Below are 22,103 nucleotides of genomic sequence, written 5' to 3'. Positions count from 1 at the left end.
CACCCACCCGCAATGTAGTCTAGATGATTAGCTGTACACATTGTGATAGTAAATACACAGGAGAAACTAAACACTCAATAATAACTCGACTGAAACATCACGTTTACAATATTCAAAACCAAAAAATAGATTTCATATTTGGTTAAGCACTTTGTGGAGGTACGACTGGTCCATCTCAGTATAACGGGAATTGAGGCCAATCAATCTTGGTCTGTAAATCAAAGGAGAAGAAGGTAAAATTATTGGATAAGGGAATTTAAATCCTAATACCCAAATGGTTTGAATATGAAAACAATACCATAGATCTAAACAACAGAGGTAAAGTAATACAATAAAGCACTTATAGGATTATTAGTTTGGATGACTTTTCCGAGGGTTGGATTAAGGGATGATTCTATTTTATTCTTTATTTTTATTGACACCAAAACATTTTGATTGAGTGTGTGTGATGTGTTATGTACTGTATGCAATGACATGAATGTGTAAAGCACTTATGAAATTCACCAGTTAGTCTTACCCTTTCAATGAGAAATTAAAATGAAAATAGAAATTAATATATAATTATATGGACTTGCCTCTTTGTTATTTATCTACTAGATAAACTTATCCTGACTTTTATGGATTAATTCCCTCCTTACCCTGGATCTGAGATGCAATCTCCATTTTGGTAACCTGTAATCAGAGGATTTAGATTAAATAAGGGTTCGAAATTGTAGCTGAAAATCAATATAAATGGTTATTTATAGCACAAACATAGTATAGCAAAAAAAATTTAAAATTATTTTTTTTAACCTTCTCCCCCTCCCCATTTTTTGTTTGATATTACTGTAAATAAATGTATGCTGTGGGGTGATAATTTAGCACTTATTTAAATTAGCACTTGGTTCTTCTTGATCATAGGGGTTGTCCCCAGTCTCATCCCATTCTATTAAAAATAATATAAAATAATTGAAATTGGTTTCAAATCTTTATACCAACCTGACCACCACTTCATCAGCATACCATCTACATCTAACATCTACCACATTTAGTCTCATTTTAACCATAACCCCTTATTCTAACTCTAACCTTAACCAAAATTCTCTACCTAACCATAACCCCAAACCCCTGTCTCACTTTAACCTCATGTTAATTTTGAAAATTTAATAGGAATATAACACAAGGAAAACAATAAAAAGTAATACTTACTCTTTAAATACTTACTGTTCTCCAATCCTACCAAAGTCATGTGGATCTGGATCCTTTCTAATCTTGTGAAAAATAAGTGAGCCAGTGCACACTAAAGGCTTAGAGCCTTATCTGAGTTCATTATTCCCCTAACCTAACCCTAAACCTTGGGCATTTCTAGGTATCGTGTCCTCCTATACTTTTGGTAGTCATGCAGCATTAGTGGGATTTTAAGGTTTTAAAAAGGAGAGCCAGGTCATATCCCCAAATCACAATCCCAAACCTAGGGGTTTTTGTACCCCCACTGCTTTGAATATCTACAGTACTTACCTTTACTGGGCCCTTGGGGTCCAATCTTGAATGATAAGTCAGAGGAATGTCAATAAACCTCTCCTGTTGCGTTTTGCCTAAATTTACTGCTAGGAATCTTCTTGACAATCTGCTAGTTAATAATGTGGAGCCCCAGAAAGCCCAACCTCTAAAGGAAAGGCAGAGGGAACCCTACACCTTTTGAGTCCATGTGCATCCTGAAAGCGTAGTACTTATGAATGTATGATTTACTAAGAATTACATAATTGTTAAGTCAGTTTGCGAGTCCAAGATTAGGAAGTAGTAGAAGAGATATTTGTTCAGACTCTGTTTTTAGGTAAATGTCATTAATAACCATAATTAGAGCTGTCTCAGGACTATATTTAGGCCAGAATATTTGTAAATGTTTGGGGTAACTATGGGTAAATAGATTAGAATGTTTGAATAATTTTAATGGTTTTGTTTGTTTTAAAAACGTATCAAATTGCAATCAAAATGTATTAACTCTTAAATGTTTAGGCCACTGTAAAATGTTCATGGTTTTAAAACTGTTTTGATAAGCTAGAAAAGCTAGAATTGATGGCCTTAATTGTGTTTACATTTAAAGTTTATTTGTTTGAATGTAAGCAATTTTAAACTATTTAAATGAATTTAATTTAGTTTAGTTTTCCCTTCAACCATCCATTATTTTAGGAAGTCCCTATTTATTTGTTCCCTATTTTAAGCATAAGACTAACAACTTCTACCTGTAAGAACTGATCAGTTTAAATGTTTCAGTGTGTTAATCACAAAAAAGTGGGCTGGTGGTTTTAAACCTAGAACAATCTTAAAAAGTGATATGATACATTTAGTAATTCTGAGAATTTTCGTCTTCTATTTGTTGTTGTTATGCATTATTCCCATTACACCCATTTTCTCCCTAATGTAGGAAACCAAAAAACTGGACAACATTTTAAAATAAAGTACCTGTTCAAAATTCTTAGACAAATCATACAGGTCAGTAAATAAGTCTGCTTGCTTCTGCTGCCACAGGCCTTTAGCTCTTAGCTTGCAGTCTTCACGAAATGTGGGTTGGCACCCTGTCTGGGGTAAACTGCACCCCGGGAAAATCAGATTCACCATGACCTTGACCAGGATAAAGCAGTGGTAATAATGAAAATGAAATGAATTAATTGATGAATGTATTTAATTAAATCTGCTATTTTAGTATTTTATTTTTAAAACATGTAACATAAAGCATCTATAAAAGCCTCCTACTTGTCTTATCCTTGTCTGTTTAATGTGCTTACAGTCAGCTCTCCTTCACAAACACCTGTAAAAGCATGTCTTTAAGGACCTTCTTTGTGCACAGGGGGACTGTCATGCGGGCACAGGAAAGGAGCTTCCCCAGACTGTTTCCACAATGTTAGAATGATAGGATTATTGCAATATTGTTTAAGTTAATTAGTTTGAGCCCAACAGTATTTAATCTGTAAGCAGATTAGTGGCAGCAATGAGACTCAAAGTAAACCCCATGTGGTCATAATATGGTAAAGTCTGTCCCTCCATAAATATACTGTAGTTTGGACATTCTTGTTCAAGGTGGCTAGACTGCTCTAAATTGACCCCGAGTGGAGTAGAGGGCAGTGGTAGCTCAGTGGTTAAGATGCTGGACTGATAATAAGGTTGCCGGTTCAAGCCTCACCACCACCACCACCACCACCACTGTTGGGCCCCTGAGCAAGGTCCTTAACCCTCAATTGCAAGTCGCTTTGGATAAAAGCGTCCGCTAAATGCTGAAAATGTAAATGAGTGTAAGTGAGTAAAAAACTAAGTATGTGTTTTTTGGCAATAAACTGACACCATGTTCAGGGTCTATTCCTGCCTTCCTGTGTTTTAGGTAGTACTGCAACCCTGATCAGAATGAAGCATTTACTAAATAGAAATGAATGTATGAATAAATGAAATGAATACAAATAATCGAGTTCATCACTTTTTGTTGTCAATCACTCTGTTGGAGCTGATAATATAAAACAGTGTGAGCTGGGAGTGTTTTATTGGGCTGCTAATATCACCACCTTGTTTAGTATTTTTATTTCATGTTTAGGATTATTATTTGAGTCACTTTTTTGCATTAGTTTTTGTTTAATTAATTATACTTTGAGAACTGTGTGGATTCTACATTTTGACCCTTGTACTTCAGTATTCTTGCTGAATTAACCACAACTGTCCAGATTTTCTCCAGCACTGTCATTTTCCAGAAGAAAAAACTGCTACCATCTCAGCAAGCAGTCTGAGATAAAAACCTGTGAATTGCAGGTTTCACAGAAACAGAGAGGACAGAAATGGGATAATGATGGAGTCTGGGATTTATTTATTTGTTCTATTGGCCTGACATTTCTGCCAGTGAGGAATTGGTGGGTTGCAGCATTAAACCAGACGTCATGACTAAGGCGTCCTATAAGCACCATTAATCCCAGTCTTCATCACTCTCTCTTCTACCAGCTGCTCTCAGCTTTTGTGACCATTTTGTTCCAGTTTCGTTAGTTTTATCAAGCATGGTGTTAACTATCACGATCAGGACTGGTACATTACAGCCATTTGCTAGAAAAAGCTTTTTTCCTAAAAGAAATTTCATTTTTTTATGCAAAAGTTAAATCTTTAGAGATTTTAAATATATTAAATCATTTTACTGTTACTTTTAGGCATTTTTTCATGAGGGTCAATAATAAAGGGTTTCATGAGGATTTTGTTGGTAGTGTTTTGGGGGTTATTTTTGTGGGTGGGGGTTATTAGCCTTTCTTTTGCAAATGAAATTTGTTCCTTATTAACTAAGCTCAAGGCATTATGGGGACACATTTTATACTTACATTTTTAGGAATACTTTTTTTTTTAGATAATCAAATACGTTTACACATACAGAAATTTCACTTTGTGAGTTGGTGCATAATATACATGAGGTTAAATAAAGTGATATTAAATAAGTTCAATAGAGAAACTACATAATATAATATATAATAGTAATAAAATAGGGCAGCAAGAAGAGCCTGGGTTTGATTCTTCGACCGGGCAGTCAGGGTGTGTGTGTCTGCTATGTGATGGACTGGCAACCTGCCTGGTTTTGAGAGTTCCCTGCCTTTCGCCCCATTCAATTTGACCCACTGTGACCTTGACCATGATGAAGTGTTGGTAAAATAAACAATGAATGAATTATATAATTTCAAATGGAGGTTTTTTTTGCTATGTTAGTACAGTCCCACACCCATCCATCCCTCCTCCAGTCACAGTTGTAATGGGCTACATGATGAGCAACTATAGGCAGTCAGTTTCACGACACGGCTCTTTAAAGGGAGTTTCTGGGTACTTGGGGGGGGGGGGCACAAACTTCCATTGCAGTCAGAACAAAGTGCTGAGATGTAAGATCGCTCTGTTCTGTCATTTTTTGTTTCACAAGCAGTTTTTTAAATACACGTGTAAGGAGTGTAAGCAGTTAATGGCCAAAGTAAAGTCATACCTGCATTATACAGTCACGACCAAAACTATTGCCACCCCCTCACCTTCTTTTAGAAAATGCACCATTTCTCCCAAAAACCCTTTGCTGTTCACATGTTTATTTCTTTTTACATTAAAACTGCAGAAAAAAACTCCCTGGTCTCCCTGGATCTGACAGTTCAAACTCACATCATCTGATCGAGTGCAGATTCTCATTTCAATGGTAGAAATCAACATAGAAATAATTATTTGTTCATTAGTTTTATCGACCCACATTTATTTCATGTAAAATGAGTTCATAAATATTAAATCTATGAAACAACAAGACTGTATGGAAGACCATGAATTTCTGTAAATCACTAAATCTGTTAGTAATGTGAGTGCTGCACAGCAACAGGGACCTGGGGACCTGGGTTTAGTCTTCGTCTCTGGTCACTATTTATTTTCACATTCTATTAATTTACTTACGAACCACAAAGACCCTGAGAAGGATGAAGAGAAATTTAAATCATAGTATTTAGCAACCTAGTGATAAATCAGTATCTTTATTATAAAGCATAAAAATGATAAAATATAAGGACCGTTGATGTAAATATAATAAAAGAATACATATAATTTTATAAATGGATGTTGACATGTTGACAGCGCTAATCTGGAACTGGCTAATGTTGGACTTTTAGCCAATTACAGTTGCAGCTTGTATGAATGTTTTACCTTCATGGTTAAATTAAGCTCAGTGTCAATAAGTTTGTGTAACTGTCTCAGCCACTCAGAAATGATCGTATACCTGAAAACAGTCCCTGAAAATGATGAGGAAGATTAATACAAGGACAAGAGCTTTTAATCTGAATGTAGTTTAGAGGAAGGCACCATCCCAATGATTTATGTATCCAGCTGTATAACTGCATCCATGCATAAAATATCATTTCTTTGACTAATACTAACAAGTAAATAGATGGTCTTGAAATCTTACATTACATTTTGTGTTTTAAGCCTGAAATAGACAGTTTTAAAATGTTTACTTTTACATGTAATACCTAAATAAAACAACATTCATGAACAATGAGCTTCTGTGTAAGTAATTATTTTATAACACTCTGAATATTTTTTTGTACAATAAACACATTGTTTAGGTTTTAATTAAAACTCCAAAAACTTGATTTTGAGGTGCTACGGTTTCAAAGCTCTCTTTAACACTACCCCACCACTGCTGATACCCGGGTTTGAATCTCAGCAGGTGCTATCAGCTGGCTGGGTTACTATACAGACATGATTGGCTATGTCAGCGGGCAGGGATGGCAAAGCCCTGTTATTAATTGGCGACCCGTTTGGGGTGTATTTCTGCCTTGCGCCCAGTGTTTTTGAGAAAACTGGACCCACTGTGACCCTGAACAGAATAAAGCGGTGGTAAAATGAGTTTAAAGCAATTATTTGTATAAGCAATAATAAAAATATTAAGCATAATACAGATAAACTGATTGCAAATAACTAAAAGAGTGAAAGCAATACCATACTCTTGCCATATCAATGTAGTGAACTGCACATAATAACGTTTAAAAACATTTTTATAAGCACATGTTTAATGATGCAGGGTCATGAACAACAATGCAATAATACCTAAAGCACATTGACTTCATCCCTTGCAAATTAACATAACTAGTACAGCAAACATCCTACTGCAAATAAGTTGCATTAAGTATTAAATATTAACTGTTGCAAGAAATAATCTGTGAATCCACTGAAAAAACTGCAGTAATGTCTTATAAAAAAAGTTTTCTTATTTTTTAAAGACTGCTTTATATTTCAGAACAATTTATTTTTTCACTTATGAAAATGGATTTCAAATCGATGTAACCCATGCATAATCTCTCAGTTTTGTGTTGTTGATTATAGACTTTGTTTAGATTTTATTTATTTGATAAATATTGTATGTATTTTGTGTGTACTGTCATTTGTACAACTGAGGCAGAATAATTTCATTGTATATAGATGCTCAAATTATGTAAAAGTCTCACAGTCCAAGCTGGAAATAGTATGTGGACTTCTAGGCTAGTAACTTCCAAACTCAGGTATTTAGATTTGTTTATTTCTTTAATTCTTCGGATAATTGGATATATCCAGTTTTCCTTTGCATTCTGCCGACACCTGCCTCACCCTCGCTGACGGGACAATAACTAGCACATGCCTTCTTAGACATGTGAAGCTTCTATGTGTGAAGCCACTCATGATGGTCCTCTGTGTTATGATGTCACTGCAACTGTGAAGCATGGTGAAATGAGCATAATGGTTTGGGGTTGTTTTGCTCTTAGAGCCCGGACAGTTTACAATTAAGGATGAAACAATTTAATCAACAATTTATTAAGAATTTCTTTAAAATAATGTCAGAATAGCAGTCTCTCACCTGAAGCTTATCATGCTAGGGTGATGCTGTGGTGTGACCTGAACAGGCTGTTAAAGGCAAAGGTCTAAGAATGGTCTCACTTTTCTCCTCATCCTTGTAAAAGTCTGATCAGCAACAACAGCAAATGTTTCTCTCTGCAAAAGGACCTACCAGTTATTAAGGATTCTTTTACAGTATTTTATTTTATAATGTGTTGTCTTATTATGATCACCTGGTAGAAAGTTGTGTTTTATTAAGAATAAATGCAGTAATCATGGTCATTCCAAGGAGTTCACAAACACTGATGTAAATGTAAAGATTTAGCAGGACCTTCAACCAAACACAGTCTCACACACAGTGAGAGCAGACATGCTTTTGCTTTTGTTTAATCTGTCTCTGAAAACATTCGAACTCCTCCAGCTTTCATTGTTTCTGCAGGACTTTGTAGATGATGTGCAGGAATGAAGTTTGACAGAAGAATAGTCTGAGGAAGATGCTTTTTGAGACGTGTTGAAAACAGAGGCCATCTTCTCTCGGTAGCTCTGCCTAAACCTTTTGGCTGACCTGTACAGGTCACCAACAAAGCAGTAGCACAGTGGGTTTAGAGCAGAGTTGGTGAGGCCAAGCCACTGAGCAAAAGGGCGACTCTGCAACACCCATCCATGCTCGACGTGAGCCAGAACTTCTTTATCCAGTGAGCCTGGCATGTTGAAGTCAATCCAGATATCCACCACATACAGTGGCAGCCAGGAGAGTGTAAAAAGGACCACTAAGACAAGCACCATTTTTGCAATTTTTTTACGTGTCTTCATTCGTGTAACTGACCGGGTTGAGGCCCATGTTCCAGCTTCTGTGAACTGGTCATTGGCACTCCAAAGTTTAAGGCAGGTCAGAAAACATATGATGAGATTAAAAAGGACAGGGAAGCCATACAAAGCACAGAAAAGTAAAAAATTATAGCCCTGCCGCAGCCGTGCTTTAGACCAGGCCTCAACACAAACTGTAATTGAGTGTGATCCATCCAGTGTAAGTGAAATAGACTTGGTTTCATTCATGAAGACCAATGGCAAGCACAGACCAGATGAAACTATCCACACAGCCACGATCATAGCTCCTATTTTCCTCCCTGTAAAGACAGACCGAACCCGTAGTGGGTTGTGAACGCTGTAGTATCTGTTCAAGCTTATAACAGCCAGGCTCAAGACACTCGCGGACACGGACACGGCCTGAATAAACGGCACGGCACGACACAACAGGTCCCCGAACACCCAGACACTGTAGACCTGGTGACCCAGGTTTACGGGCATGCACACACACACCACCATCATGTCACACCCAGCCAGGTTTATAAGCAGCTTTCTGGTTGTCGAGACACCAGTTAGTCTGTTCCTTCCTCGAGTGAGGACCAACAGTGCCATGATGTTGCCCACAAAACCTGTTACAAAGGATACCAAGTACATGACTATTAGGACGATAGTGCAAGGTTCATGTCCTGCAAAAAGAAAGTCTGCAGCAAAAGGCACTGGATCTTGGATAAAACTCCCATTAAAGTCATGCTTCAGGAAAGAAAAGTTTTTGGATAAAAGGTGTCCAAATTTGGCATAAATGCTTGAAAAATTCATTTTGTCTACCTCAGTAATTCGGAGCTCTGGTCGCATCAGTGGAGTGATGGTCAAATCTCAGTGCGCATCCTTATTCATAACAGTCCAAAATGTGTTTAAATTACAGCATCAGTGTAAACAGAATCATCCCAGAGCTGAAGATAAAATAATCCTGATCAATCACGATGGTGAAGAACAGGAGAAAAGTTCAGCGCGTCTTAACAGGAGAGGAAGCGAGTGCGCGCACCGACAAACCCGCGCATAGTGCGCGCTCCCGACAGACACGCGCAAAATACACGAACACACACACACACACTATCACACACACACACCATAACACACACACACACTATCACACACACACACTATTACACACACACCATAACACACACACACACACTATTACACACACACCATAACACACACACACCATAACACACACACACACTATCACACACACACTATTACACACACACCATAACACACACCATAACACACACTCACACTATCACACACACACACACACTATTACACACACACCATAACACACACACACACACTATTACACACACACCATAACACACACTATTACACACACACACACACTATCACACACACACACACACACACACACTATTACACACACACCATAACACACACACACACACTATTACACACACACCATAACACACACACACACACACACTATTACACACACACACATTATTTAATGCGATGATTTTTCTGCTGCCCTCTTCATCCTGGTATGGATCGTGGTGGACACTTTACACAAGACACAAAAACACCAAGATCAAGGCACCATTCTCTGACAGACACTTTATTAAGCGCCACCATGCTAATGATTCTCTTTTGTGTTAATATATATGAAAGATGGTGAAGCATATTATTAGAATTATTAGTAGTAGCAGTAATATTTTGTTATTAATTATGCCCTGTCCAGGCTGTTTCTGATGGCACCTTGACCCATACCAGGATGAAGCAGTTAGTAAAAATAAATAAATAAATAAATAAATAAACATTTACAGACAACCACTTACATAAACTTCTATTATATCAGGTGACCATCAAGAAAGTTTATTTTCATAATTTAAGGTCATTTTGTTAAGAGAAATTAGATCAGGTTATTGAACAAACACTAAAAAACTGAATTATTTCTCATAGCAACTTAAAATACTGATTTAAGCACAATGATAATAAGGATTTTAGTGTTTAGAAAATGATGAAAAGACCACCAGTATCATCCAGTAAATCTTGTTTTGGTCGCAGGATAGCCAGACTTATTTTTAGATATTTTTCACACTGCAGATCTTCCTGCAGCTACACTGGAGTGTTTGGTTACAAATGAATAAGCACAAGATTAGTATGTTTTTACCCTTTTTAGCCCATTATCTCATGTTTGTTCCAACTTTCCAGGTTCTGCAGAGTCTCACATAAAACAATAGCAAGCAGATTACACCAAGTCAAACAGTTCCTCATACAGTAAGTAAGTAAGTAAGTAAGTAAATTTTATTTATAAAGCACTCTTAAAACAACTTACGTTGACCAAAGTGCTGTACATCGAATAAGCATACATAACACAACAATATACAGTGTATCACAAAAGTGAGTACACCCCTCACATTTCTGCAGATATTTAAGTATATCTTTTCATGGGACAACACTGACAAAATGACACTTTGACACAATGAAAAGTAGTCTGTGTGCAGCTTATATAACAGTGTAAATTTATTCTTCCCTCAAAATAACTCAATATACAGCCATTAATGTCTAAACCACCGGCAACAAAAGTGAGTACACCCCTAAGAGACTACACCCCTAAATGTCCAAATTGAGCACTGCTTGTCATTTTCCCTCCAAAATGTCATGTGATTTGTTAGTGTTACTAGGTCTCAGGTGTGCATAGGGAGCAGGTATGTTCAAATTAGTAGTACAGCTCTCACACTCTCTCATACTGGTCACTGAAAGTTCCAACATGGCACCTCATGGCAAAGAACTCTCTGAGGATCTTAAAAGACGAATTGTTGCGCTACATGAAGATGGCCAAGGCTACAAGAAGATTGCCAACACCCTGAAACTGAGCTGCAGCACAGTGGCCAAGATCATCCAGCGTTTTAAAAGAGCAGGGTCCACTCAGAACAGACCTCGCGTTGGTCGTCCAAAAAAGCTGAGTGCACGTGCTCAGCGTCACATCCAACTGCTGTCTTTGAAAGATAGGCGCAGGAGTGCTGTCAGCATTGCTGCAGAGATTGAAAAGGTGGGGGGTCAGCCTGTCAGTGCTCAGACCATACGCCGCACACTACATCAAATTGGTCTGCATGGCTGTCACCCCAGAAGGAAGCTTCTTCTGAAGTCTCTACACAAGAAAGCCCTCAAACAGTTTGCTGAAGACATGTCAACAAAGGACATGGATTACTGGAACCATGTCCTATGGTCTGATGAGACCAAGATTAATTTGTTTGGTTCAGATGGTCTCAAGCATGTGTGGCAGCAATCAGGTGAGGAGTACAAAGATAAGTGTGTCATGCCTACAGTCAAGCATGGTGGTGGGAATGCCATGGTCTGGGGCTGCATGAGTGCAGCAGGTGTTGGGGAGTTACATTTCATTGAGGGACACATGAACTCCAATATGTATTGTGAAATACTGAAGCAGAGCATGATCCCCACCCTCCGGAAACTGGGTCGCAGGGCAGTGTTCCAGCATGATAATGACCCCAAACACACCTCTAAGACGACCACTGCTTTATTGAAGAGGCTGAGGGTAAAGGTGATGGACTGGCCAAGCATGTCTCCAGACCTAAACCCAATAGAACATCTTTGGGGCATCCTCAAGCGGAAGGTGGAGGAGCGCAAAGTCTCGAATATCCGCCAGCTCCGTGATGTCGTCATGGAGGAGTGGAAAAGCATTCCAGTGGCAACCTGTGAAGCTCTGGTACACTCCATGCCCAGGAGAGTTAAGGCAGTTCTGGGAAATAATGGTGGCCACACAAAATATTGACACTTCAGGAACTTTCACTAAGGGGTGTACTCACTTTTGTTGCCGGTGGTTTAGACATTAATGGCTGTATATTGAGTTATTTTGAGGGAGGAATAAATTTACACTGTTATATAAGCTGCACACAGACTACTTTTCATTGTGTCAAAGTGTCATTTTGTCAGTGTTGTCCCATGAAAAGATATACTTAAATATCTGCAGAAATGTGAGGGGTGTACTCACTTTTGTGATACACTGTATTAAAAAAGTAAGAACCAAATAAAAATACAGAGTAAGAGACAAAATAAAACAAATACAAATAGACTAAACAATTAAAATTAACACAGCTCCTCACTGTTCAAATGCCAGCTTATAAAGGTATGTTTTTAGGAGTGATTTAAAAACAGCGGCCGAAGGTGCTTGTCGAATATTAGGAGGTAGAGTGTTCCATAGCCTCGGAGCATAAACTGCAAATGCACGATCACCTTTTAGCTTCAAACGAGCCCTAGGAACAGTCAACAAACTCTGAGTGGCTGAGAAGATAGTGATAAACCCTTCAGGATAAAAATTCTCTGCTCAGCTCTGTGTTAAGATACAGAAATATACCAGGTTTTACTTTCATGTAGATTTTGGCAGATTAATAATTGTCTTGGCCACTATAGATGTACGTCCATCCTGCTTTAAACCCATGCAGCAGGTGTGTTTAATAATTGATTTGAACTGTCTTTTAGCTGTTTCTTTACAAACATTAATGTCAAAACATTGTTGTCTGTGTTAACATTAGCCTCAGATGTTTCATGTGCAGCCAGTGTATGATCATTCTAAACACAAATACTTTTTATATCACTGCTAAACCGATTTAGTCGTTCACTTCAACTAACTGCTTTATTTTTGCTGAGAAAGTTAAAATTGAGGAACTGGATACAACTAGAGTGGGAGGAAAAGGGGAAAAAATACAAAGCAAAAAGAAAAGGTTAAAATGACTGGCTCTTCTACCTGTGGTACTGATGCATGCTTAGATTCATGTGGCTAAGCATTACTTTGTGTTACCCATCAGTCCTGATGCATCACTTTAACGTGATGTTTAACACACTTTGGTTCCTTCATGACAGGAACGGTAGTTACTGCTTACACAAGATTCATCAGTTCACCTCACTTACACGTCTTTGTACTGGGAGGAAACCGGAGCTCCTGGAGGAAACCCACACAGACACGGGGAGAACATGCAAACTCCACACAGGAAGGACCCGGACCGCCCCACCTGGAAATCGAACCCAGGACCTTCTTGCTGTGAGGCGACAGTGCTACCCACCGAGTCACCGTGCCACCCACTGCAGGAATTACTTATATGCAACAAGAGATGCAATTGGCTGTGCATGTGGAAAACCAACAGAGGGAGAATTTCACTCTTATGCACCCTTTTATTATTAGTGTTAAAAGTTTCTCATATTCAGGGGTGAGAAACTGCAATAAAAATAAGCGTAACAGTAATGACATGTCTGTTACCTCTGCGTATTGTTGCTATGGCAGCAATGAATGGAGGGTTACACTGTGAAGTCCATGTAATTAATGTTATACTATAAACATCATAGATATAATCAGTCTTTATATTTAACCAAATATTTGTTTTCTCACCCTTTAGTACGTGTGCTGTACAGAACAGGTGATGAAAAATATATCAGCAGCATCACAGCCTGAAGTGAAAAAATTTCCAATTACCCACAGAGCCTCACAGGTCAGTTCTGTCAGACAGGAGTGTATATCAGCTATAAAAGATCTCTGACATGTCTCTTCTGATAATTTGTGAGATTTTAAAACATCTAACATAGTTCCAGAGATGCCAAATAAGTACCTCTGAATACTTGAAAAGGATTGTTTTGAAACAAAAATAAAAGCCTCATAGATCAAATTATGGATAAATAAAACACTCAACAAGAAGGTAACACAATGTCTGATGCAAAAATAAGCAAAACCACACGAGTTCTTACTGGCAGAAGATTGATTTGTATTATCATGATAGTTGGAATGTGGGTTATTAGATACAGTAAAATTCCAAAGGCTGATTAAGGATCCCTTAAACACAGTCTGACAGTTTTAATAAGCTGTGATGTACCTCATGAGCTTAATTCACTAGTTAGTAACTGCTCCTACAGAAGCTTCAGCTCCAACATTAAAATATAAAAACATAAAATTTGGTTAGATGCCCAACGACTGTTTTCTTCTTTAGTCTGAGTGTTTAGACAAAGATAGATGCAGAATAGATGAGCTGATCTGTGTGAATCACGTGGGACCCGGGATGAATTGGTGAGATGACACTTCATTTTCTTCTTGTTGACTGTGAGTCACTAATCTCGGTGAGGAGTATCAGAGGCGGCAGCAGGAAGAGATCGTATAATTTATTCCCTTTAGGACTCGCCAACAACATGATTAACATTTAAATTATATAGAGAGAGAGGATGTAACCTATATTCACCCTAACCTTAACCCTATTGTTTAAGGACTTTTAAGATGCAAAATAGGATGGTCAGTTATTTCTCTAATGAACGTCTATTAAAACTGATCCTATACACTGATCTTATACACTGATTTTAACTTTATTTATTCATTCATTTCACAACACGTTCAAAATCTCTTGTGACTAATGAAGTCACGAAACATGATAAGCATTTTGTTTATTGCAAAATCTCACTGGAGGCTTAGCACAAAGATGTACCTACTGTTACCCATATAATTTATATATTATACACTATTTTTTGATAAATTTATTTCTATGGACATTTTGAAAGTTAAATGGAATTACGGTGGTGCGTAGTATGTTGTTTAGAGGTGATATATTCATCCCTTCATGTCTGTACAAATTCATTTATTTATTCTACCATCTCTTCATCCTATTCAGGGTCGCTGTGGGTACAATTCACCAGGCGAAAAGCCCTAGACAAGGCGCCAGTCCATCACAGGACATCCTGTGTGCTTTAATTATCTTTCAGATATGTAGAGAACTCAGTTAAAGTTCACCAGTTGCAATTTAAATTTTTATGTCATTTAGAAAAAGACACATTTGTTTTTAGGACAAAAACTAAACCCTGAGTCCAAGAAACTGTCTGTGGATCTGCATAATCAAATTCTGGGAAGGAACAGATTAGATCAAGTTTTTTAAAACAATATTCAGTCTTTGAGTGTTCCTAGGACCACAGTAGACACAATTTAAAATAGAAGAAGCTCAGAACAACCTCAAACATTCCTAGATGAACAAATTGGGCATCCAAACAGCAGGAAGAGTCTTGGTCAGGGAAGTAAGAAATATCCCAATGGCCAGCCTAAAAAAGCTCTGAAAAACCAGTGCAGAGATGGGAGAACTTGTTGGAACGATGAACATTTTTGCCGTATTATGCCAACAGTTCATTTGGAGTTTGTGAAATAGAATAGAGAAGAACAGAATAGAATGCCTTTATTTGTCATATATACATATACAGACGTTCAGTACAACGAAATTCTTTCTTCACATAGCTCAGCTCGTTTGAAAGCTGGGGTCAGAGAGCAGGGTCAGCTATTGTATGGTGCCCCTGGAGCAGAGAGGGTTAAGGGCCTTGCTCAAGGGCCCAACAGTGTCGGCATGACAGGGCTGGGATTCGAATTCTTAACATTTACATTTACATTTTCTGCATTTAGCAGACGCTCTTATCCAGAGCGACTTACAGAAGTGCTTCCATAGTAAACATTTCATTTCTCAAGTTTAAGTAAACAACAGTCGAAGACACGAATCTGCTGAAACCTGTTAGAACCAAAGTTTTTTCTTTGTTTTTTTTTTTTGGAAATGGAAAAAAAATGTTAGTAAGTAAGTACAAGTCAGCTTAAGTGTTTAGTAAAAAGGTGATGAAGGTTTTTAATCGTTTTTTAAAGACAGCAAGAGACGGACAGACAGAGGAAGTTCATTCCACCACTTGGGTGCTAGTACAGAGAAGAGCCTTGATGCTTGTCTTCCTCTAGTCCTGGGTGGAGGATCAAGTCGAGCGAGACTAGAGGCTCGGAGGTTGCGTGGTACAGAGCGGGGTTTGATTAGACCGCGAAGGTAGCTTGGGGCTGGTCCATTTTTGGCTTTGTAGGCGAGCATCAGTGTTTTAAACTGAATGTGTGCAGCTACAGGAAGCCAGTGAAGAGAACGCAGCAGTGGGATGATGTGGCAGCAGTGGGGTGATGTGGCAGCAGTGGGGTGATGATGTGGCAGCCGTGGATTGATGATAAGGCAGCAGTGGGGTGATGTGGCAGTGTTTGGGCTGGTTAAAAACCAGACGGGCAGCTGCATTTTGAATGAGCTGCAAGGGTTTAATAGAGGACATGGGAGCTCCTGCCAGAAGGGAGTTGCAGTCGTCCAGCCGTGAGATTACGAGTGATTGGACCAGAATCTGGGTAGCTTCCCTGAAGAGAAATGGCCGAATCTTCCTGATGTTGTACAGGAGGAACCAGCACGATCTTGTCATGTGGGCTATATAAGGAGAGAAAGTCAGCTGGTTATCCAGGACAACACCAAGGCTTCGTACCTTATCAGATGGTCTGATCTGGGAGTCATCAAGAGAAATGACTAGGTCCTGGGTTGGAGACTGATCTCCAGGAATGAGCAACATCTCTGTCTTGCTGGGATTAAGTTTCAGATGATGAGCTGACATCCATTGTGAGATATCTCGCAGACATGCTGAGATGCGAGCTGAGACTTGCGTGTCTGAAGGAGGAAATTACAGAACTAGCTGAGTGTCATCTGCATAGGAGTGGTAGGAGAAGCCATGGGAGGCTATGACCTTACCCAGAGAGCGGGTGTAGATAGAGAAAAGAAGTGGGCCAAGTACAGAGCCCTGAGGAACACCGGTTGAGAGAGTGCATGGGGGAGATATGGATCCCCTCCATGACACTTGGTAGGAGCGCCCTTCGAGGTAGGAGGCCATCCATTGCCATGCTGAACCTGTTACTCCAAGGTTGGAGAGAGTGGACAAGAGAATCCCGTGATTCACTGTGTCGAAGGCTGCAGAGAGGTCAAGAAGAATGAGGACCGATGACAGTTTGGCTGCTTTGGCAGTTTAGCTTCTCAGTAGCAGCTACAAGTGCTGTTTCTGTAGAATGCGCTGCCTTGAAGCCAGACTGGTACAGATCGTGGAGGTCATTCTGAGTAAGAAAGGCAGATAGGTGGTTATAGACAGAACACTCAAGAATCTTTGATAGAAAAGAGAGGAGTGAGACAGGTCTGTAGTTGTTAATGTCTGTAGTGTCTAGTGTAGGTTTCTTAAGAAGGGAAATGACCTGAGCCTTCTTAAAAGCAGTAGGGACAACACCTGATGTCAGGGAGTTGTTGATGATGGGTGTGATGAAGGGGATTAGGTCCTGCGAGAGGTCTTTAAGGATGGTGGATGCTATAGGGTCGAGTGTGCATGTAGTGGGATTGCTGGATGAGAGGAGCTGTGTAACCTCATTCATGGTGAGTGGGGTGAAGCTGGTGAGTGTGTTGGTGGGTTGAGGGTCAGTTGAAAGTGGGTCAGTCGGAGAGAAGGATTGATTGATTTAGTCAATCTTGTCCTGAAAGAATGTTGCAAAGTCAGTAGCAGTGAGAGAGGCAGAAGGGGGAGGAGGAGGAGGGTTCAGAAGAGAGGAAAAGATAGCATGAAGCTTACGTGGGTCAGCAGAAGATTGTTCAAGCTTGGTTTTGTAAAAAGATGTTTTTGCAGCAGTCACATCAGATGAGAACCTGGACAGCAGATCGTGGTAGGAGTGGAGATCACCACTGAGCTTAGATTTCCTCCACTTTCCCTCAGCTGCCCTTAATTCTCTTCTGTTGCTGCGCAGTGCATCTGAAAGCCAAGGAGCAGAGTGAGAAGGTTTTCCTCGTTTGAGGGTAAGAGGACAGAGTTGATCAAGGGATGTTGAAAGAGAAGAGAGTAGAGTATTAGTTGCGGAGTTGAGTGGAAGGGTAGCAAGCATGTCAGGGTTAGGTAGTGAAGTTAAGATGTTGGAGATCAGCAGGGAGGAAGATAAAGAGTGAAGATTGGGGCGTGTTTTAAGGGTGTAAGTGTGGTTGGAGGTAGAAAGAGTTTGGAGATAGAGAGAGAAGGACACAAAGTGATGGTCGGAGAGGTGAAGTGGGGTGACTGTGAGGTCCAGAGCAGAAGCTGGACGGCTGAAGACCAGGTCCAGAAGATTGCCTCCTTTGTGTGTCGGAGGGCTGTGATTAAAGAGGAGGTCAAAAGATGAAAGAAGAGGAAGAAGACAGGAGGACTGAAGTGTAGGGAGATTAAAGTCACCAAGAAGAGTCAGAGGAGTTCCATCTGAAGGGAAGAAACTCAGTAAAACATCCAGCTCTTCTATAAAGTCTCCCAATGAACCAGGTGGTCTGTAGATGACAATGATATTGATTGATTGATTGATTGAGTACTTTATTAATCCCCGAAGGGAAATTGTGGTGTCACAGCAACAATAACAATTATGACAAAGAACATCACACAGTGATATTACAATGAGGTAAATAAAGAATCAAAAAAATTAGGACAAATGTAAATACAAGTAAGATATAAAAAAAATAAAATAATAAATAAATAAAAAAAATAAAAATAAAAAAAATATATACAGTGTATCACAAAAGTGAGTACACCCCTCACATTTCTGCAGATATTTAAGTATATCTTTTCATGGGACAACACTGACAAAATGACACTTTAACACAATGAAAAGTAGTCTGTGTGCAGCTTATATAACAGTGTAAATTTATTCTTCCCTCAAAATAACTCAATATACAGCCATTAATGTCTAAACCACCGGCAACAAAAGTGAGTACACCCCTTAGTGAAAGTTCCTGAAGTGTCAATATTTTGTGTGGCCACCATTATTTCCCAGAACTGCCTTAACTCTCCTGGGCATGGAGTTTACCAGAGCTTCACAGGTTGCCACTGGAATGCTTTTCCACTCCTCCATGACGACATCACGGAGCTGGCGGATATTCGAGACTTTGCGCTCCTCCACCTTCCGCTTGAGGATGCCCCAAAGATGTTCTATTGGGTTTAGGTCTGGAGACATGCTTGGCCAGTCCATCACCTTTACCCTCAGCCTCTTCAATAAAGCAGTGGTCGTCTTAGAGGTGTGTTTGGGGTCATTATCATGCTGGAACACTGCCCTGCGACCCAGTTTCCGGAGGGAGGGGATCATGCTCTGCTTCAGTATTTCACAGTACATATTGGAGTTTATGTGTCCCTCAATGAAATGTAACTCCCCAACACCTGCTGCACTCATGCAGCCCCAGACCATGGCATTCCCACCACCATGCTTGACTGTAGGCATGACACACTTATCTTTGTACTCCTCACCTGATTGCCGCCACACATGCTTGAGACCATCTGAACCAAACAAATTAATCTTGGTCTCATCAGACCATAGGACATGGTTCCAGTAATCCATGTCCTTTGTTGACATGTCTTCAGCAAACTGTTTGCGGGCTTTCTTGTGTAGAGACTTCAGGAGAGGCTTCCTTCTGGGGTGACAGCCATGCAGACCAATTTGATGTAGTGTGCGGCGTATGGTCTGAGCACTGACAGGCTGACCCCCCACCTTTTCAATCTCTGCAGCAATGCTGACAGCACTCCTGCGCCTATCTTTCAAAGACAGCAGTTGGATGTGATGCTGAGCACGTGCACTCAGCTTCTTTGGACGACCAACGCGAGGTCTGTTCTGAGTGGACCCTGCTCTTTTAAAACGCTGGATGATCTTGGCCACTGTGCTGCAGCTCAGTTTCAGGGTGTTGCCAATCTTCTTGTAGCCTTGGCCATCTTCATGTAGCGCAACAATTCGTCTTTTAAGATCCTCAGAGAGTTCTTTGCCATGAGGTGCCATGTTGGAACTTTCAGTGACCAGTATGAGAGAGTGTGAGAGCTGTACTACTAAATTGAACACACCTGCTCCCTATGCACACCTGAGACCTAGTAACACTAACAAATCACATGACATTTTGGAGGGAAAATGACAGGCAGTGCTCAATTTGGACATTTAGGGGTGTAGTCTCTTAGGGGTGTACTCACTTTTGTTGCCGGTGGTTTAGACATTAATGGCTGTATATTGAGTTATTTTGAGGGAAGAATAAATATACACTGTTATATAAGCTGCACACAGACTACTTTTCATTGTGTCAAAGTGTCATTTTGTCAGTGTTGTCCCATGAAAAGATATACTTAAATATCTGCAGAAATGTGAGGGGTGTACTCACTTTTGTGATACACTGTATGTATATATATATATATATATATATATAAAGAGAATAAAATATAATAATATAAAAATAATAATAAGAATATAAAAACATCTAACAGGACAAGAACAAAAGAAATTAAAAAAGGGGGGGCCTAAAGGTGCAGTTACAGACGTTGTGCAATTTAAAATTTTTAAATAAAAAGTACCCTGTGCAAAATGTGAGTTTAATTGTCTTTGTGGGTATTATAGGTTCTGCGTCCTTCTCTTGCACCAGTGAGAGTTATTATAGGTTGCCACCGCTGTGGGCAGGAATGACTTCCTATAGCGCTCTTTGTTGCAGCGAAGTTGGCGGAACCTTCCACTAAAGGCACTTTGCTGTTTAATCAGCAGGTCGTGTAGCGGGTGTGTGGTATTGTCCATTACGTTGAGCAGCTTGTGCAAAATTCTCTGCTCAATAACCAGCTCTAGGGGCTCCAGAGCAAAACCCAGCACAGAACCAGCCTTCCTGATGAGCTTGTTAAGCTTTTTGGAGTCTTTGGCTCTAATGCTGCTCCCCCAGCAGATAGCTGCATAGAAAATTGCACTTTCGACTACAGACTGGTAAAAAATGTGTAGCATCTTGCTGCATACATTGAAGGACCTGAGCCTCCTTAAAAAATAAAGTCTGCTCTGGCCCTTTCTGTAGACAGCCTTGGTGTTGCACTTCCAGTCCAGTCTGTCATCAAGATGGACACCAAGGTATTTGTAACTTTCCACCACCTCCACATCCTCCCCCAGGATACAGAGCAGTTTCAAAGCAGTCCTGGTCTTCCTGAAGTTTAGGACCATCTCTTTTGTCTTGGCCACATTTAAAATAAGGTGGTTGTTCCTTGACCACAAGACAAAGCGGTCAACCAGATCCCTGTACTCACTCTCATCTCCACCCCTGATACACCCCACCACTGCTGAGTTATCTGAGAACTTTTGTAGATGACAGGACTCAGAGTTGTACTGGAAATCTGAGGTATACAGGGTAAAGAGAAAAGGTGAGAGAACAGTCCCCTGCGGTGCGCCTATGCTGCTAACCACCTGATCAGAAACACCTCCTTTCAGTCGCACAAACTGTGGTCTGTCTGTCAGGTAGTCAGTAATCCAGGAGGTTGTGAAGGTGTCCACTTGCATTAATTGGAGCTTCTCTTTAAGCATTAAAGGCTGGATGGTGTTAAAAGCACTGGAGAAATCAAAGAATATAATCCTCACAGAGCTGCCAGCTAGATTCAAATGCGAGTGTGCTCGCTGTAGCAAGTAGATGATGGCGTCCTCAACACCAACCTCATGGCGGTAGGCAAACTGCAGTGGGTCCAGGGAGGTGGTCACCTGGGGTCTGAGATGGGCCAGAACAAGTCTCTCCATTGCCTTCATAATGTGTGATGTTAAGGCAATCGGTATGTAGTCATTGAGGGCAGAAGGAGAAGACTTCTTTGGTACTGGAACAAGGCACGATGTCTTCCACAGCACTGGAACCTTCATGAGACGCAGGCTCAGATTAAAGATGTGCTGCAGAACCCCACATAACTGATCCGCACAGGTTCTCAGGACGCTGGGGCTTATGCCATCTGGACCAGGAGCTTTGTTACAACGTAGTCTTTCCAGCTGTCTCTTCACCTGGCTGCTGGAAACAAACAGACAGGGGGAGGGTGTACTGGAAGGCTCAGTTGTGTGAGACGTGGAGGAGGGTGATGATTGAAGAGATTTTAAGTCCAATGTGCAAGTACAAGTGAAGGGTGTAGAGGAGATGTGTGAATTGTTTGTACTGATGGCTGGAGAGTAATATGAAGAATAATTGGAAAAGTAACAGTAATAGCATGAAATTCAAAGGATGAAATGTTAAGGTGAGAAACATTCACAGGAGTAAAGTGCCATTTCCTGGTCAAGAGCAAACCTGTACCACCACCCCTACCAGATCCTCTCGGTGTATGAGAGAAGG

General features: G+C 40.0%; 1 protein-coding gene across 1 annotated transcript; it reads right to left on the bottom strand.

The window, feature by feature from the left end:
* Window positions 1-7,659: 7,659 nt before the first annotated feature.
* On the bottom strand, window positions 7,660-21,529 carry LOC134322138 (gastrin/cholecystokinin type B receptor). Its single transcript, XM_063004008.1, has 3 exons — window positions 21,377-21,529; window positions 21,049-21,135; window positions 7,660-8,883 (listed from the first exon to the last, which is right to left on the bottom strand). The coding sequence occupies exons 1-3, from the start codon at window positions 21,527-21,529 to the stop codon at window positions 7,660-7,662; spliced, it is 1,464 nt and encodes a 487-aa protein (XP_062860078.1).
* Window positions 21,530-22,103: the final 574 nt, after the last annotated feature.

This window comes from Trichomycterus rosablanca, chromosome 10 (assembly GCF_030014385.1).
Source record: "Trichomycterus rosablanca isolate fTriRos1 chromosome 10, fTriRos1.hap1, whole genome shotgun sequence".
In the NCBI taxonomy this organism is placed as follows: Eukaryota; Metazoa; Chordata; class Actinopteri; order Siluriformes; family Trichomycteridae; genus Trichomycterus; species Trichomycterus rosablanca.
This window is presented reverse-complemented; position numbering and strand designations above follow the sequence as displayed.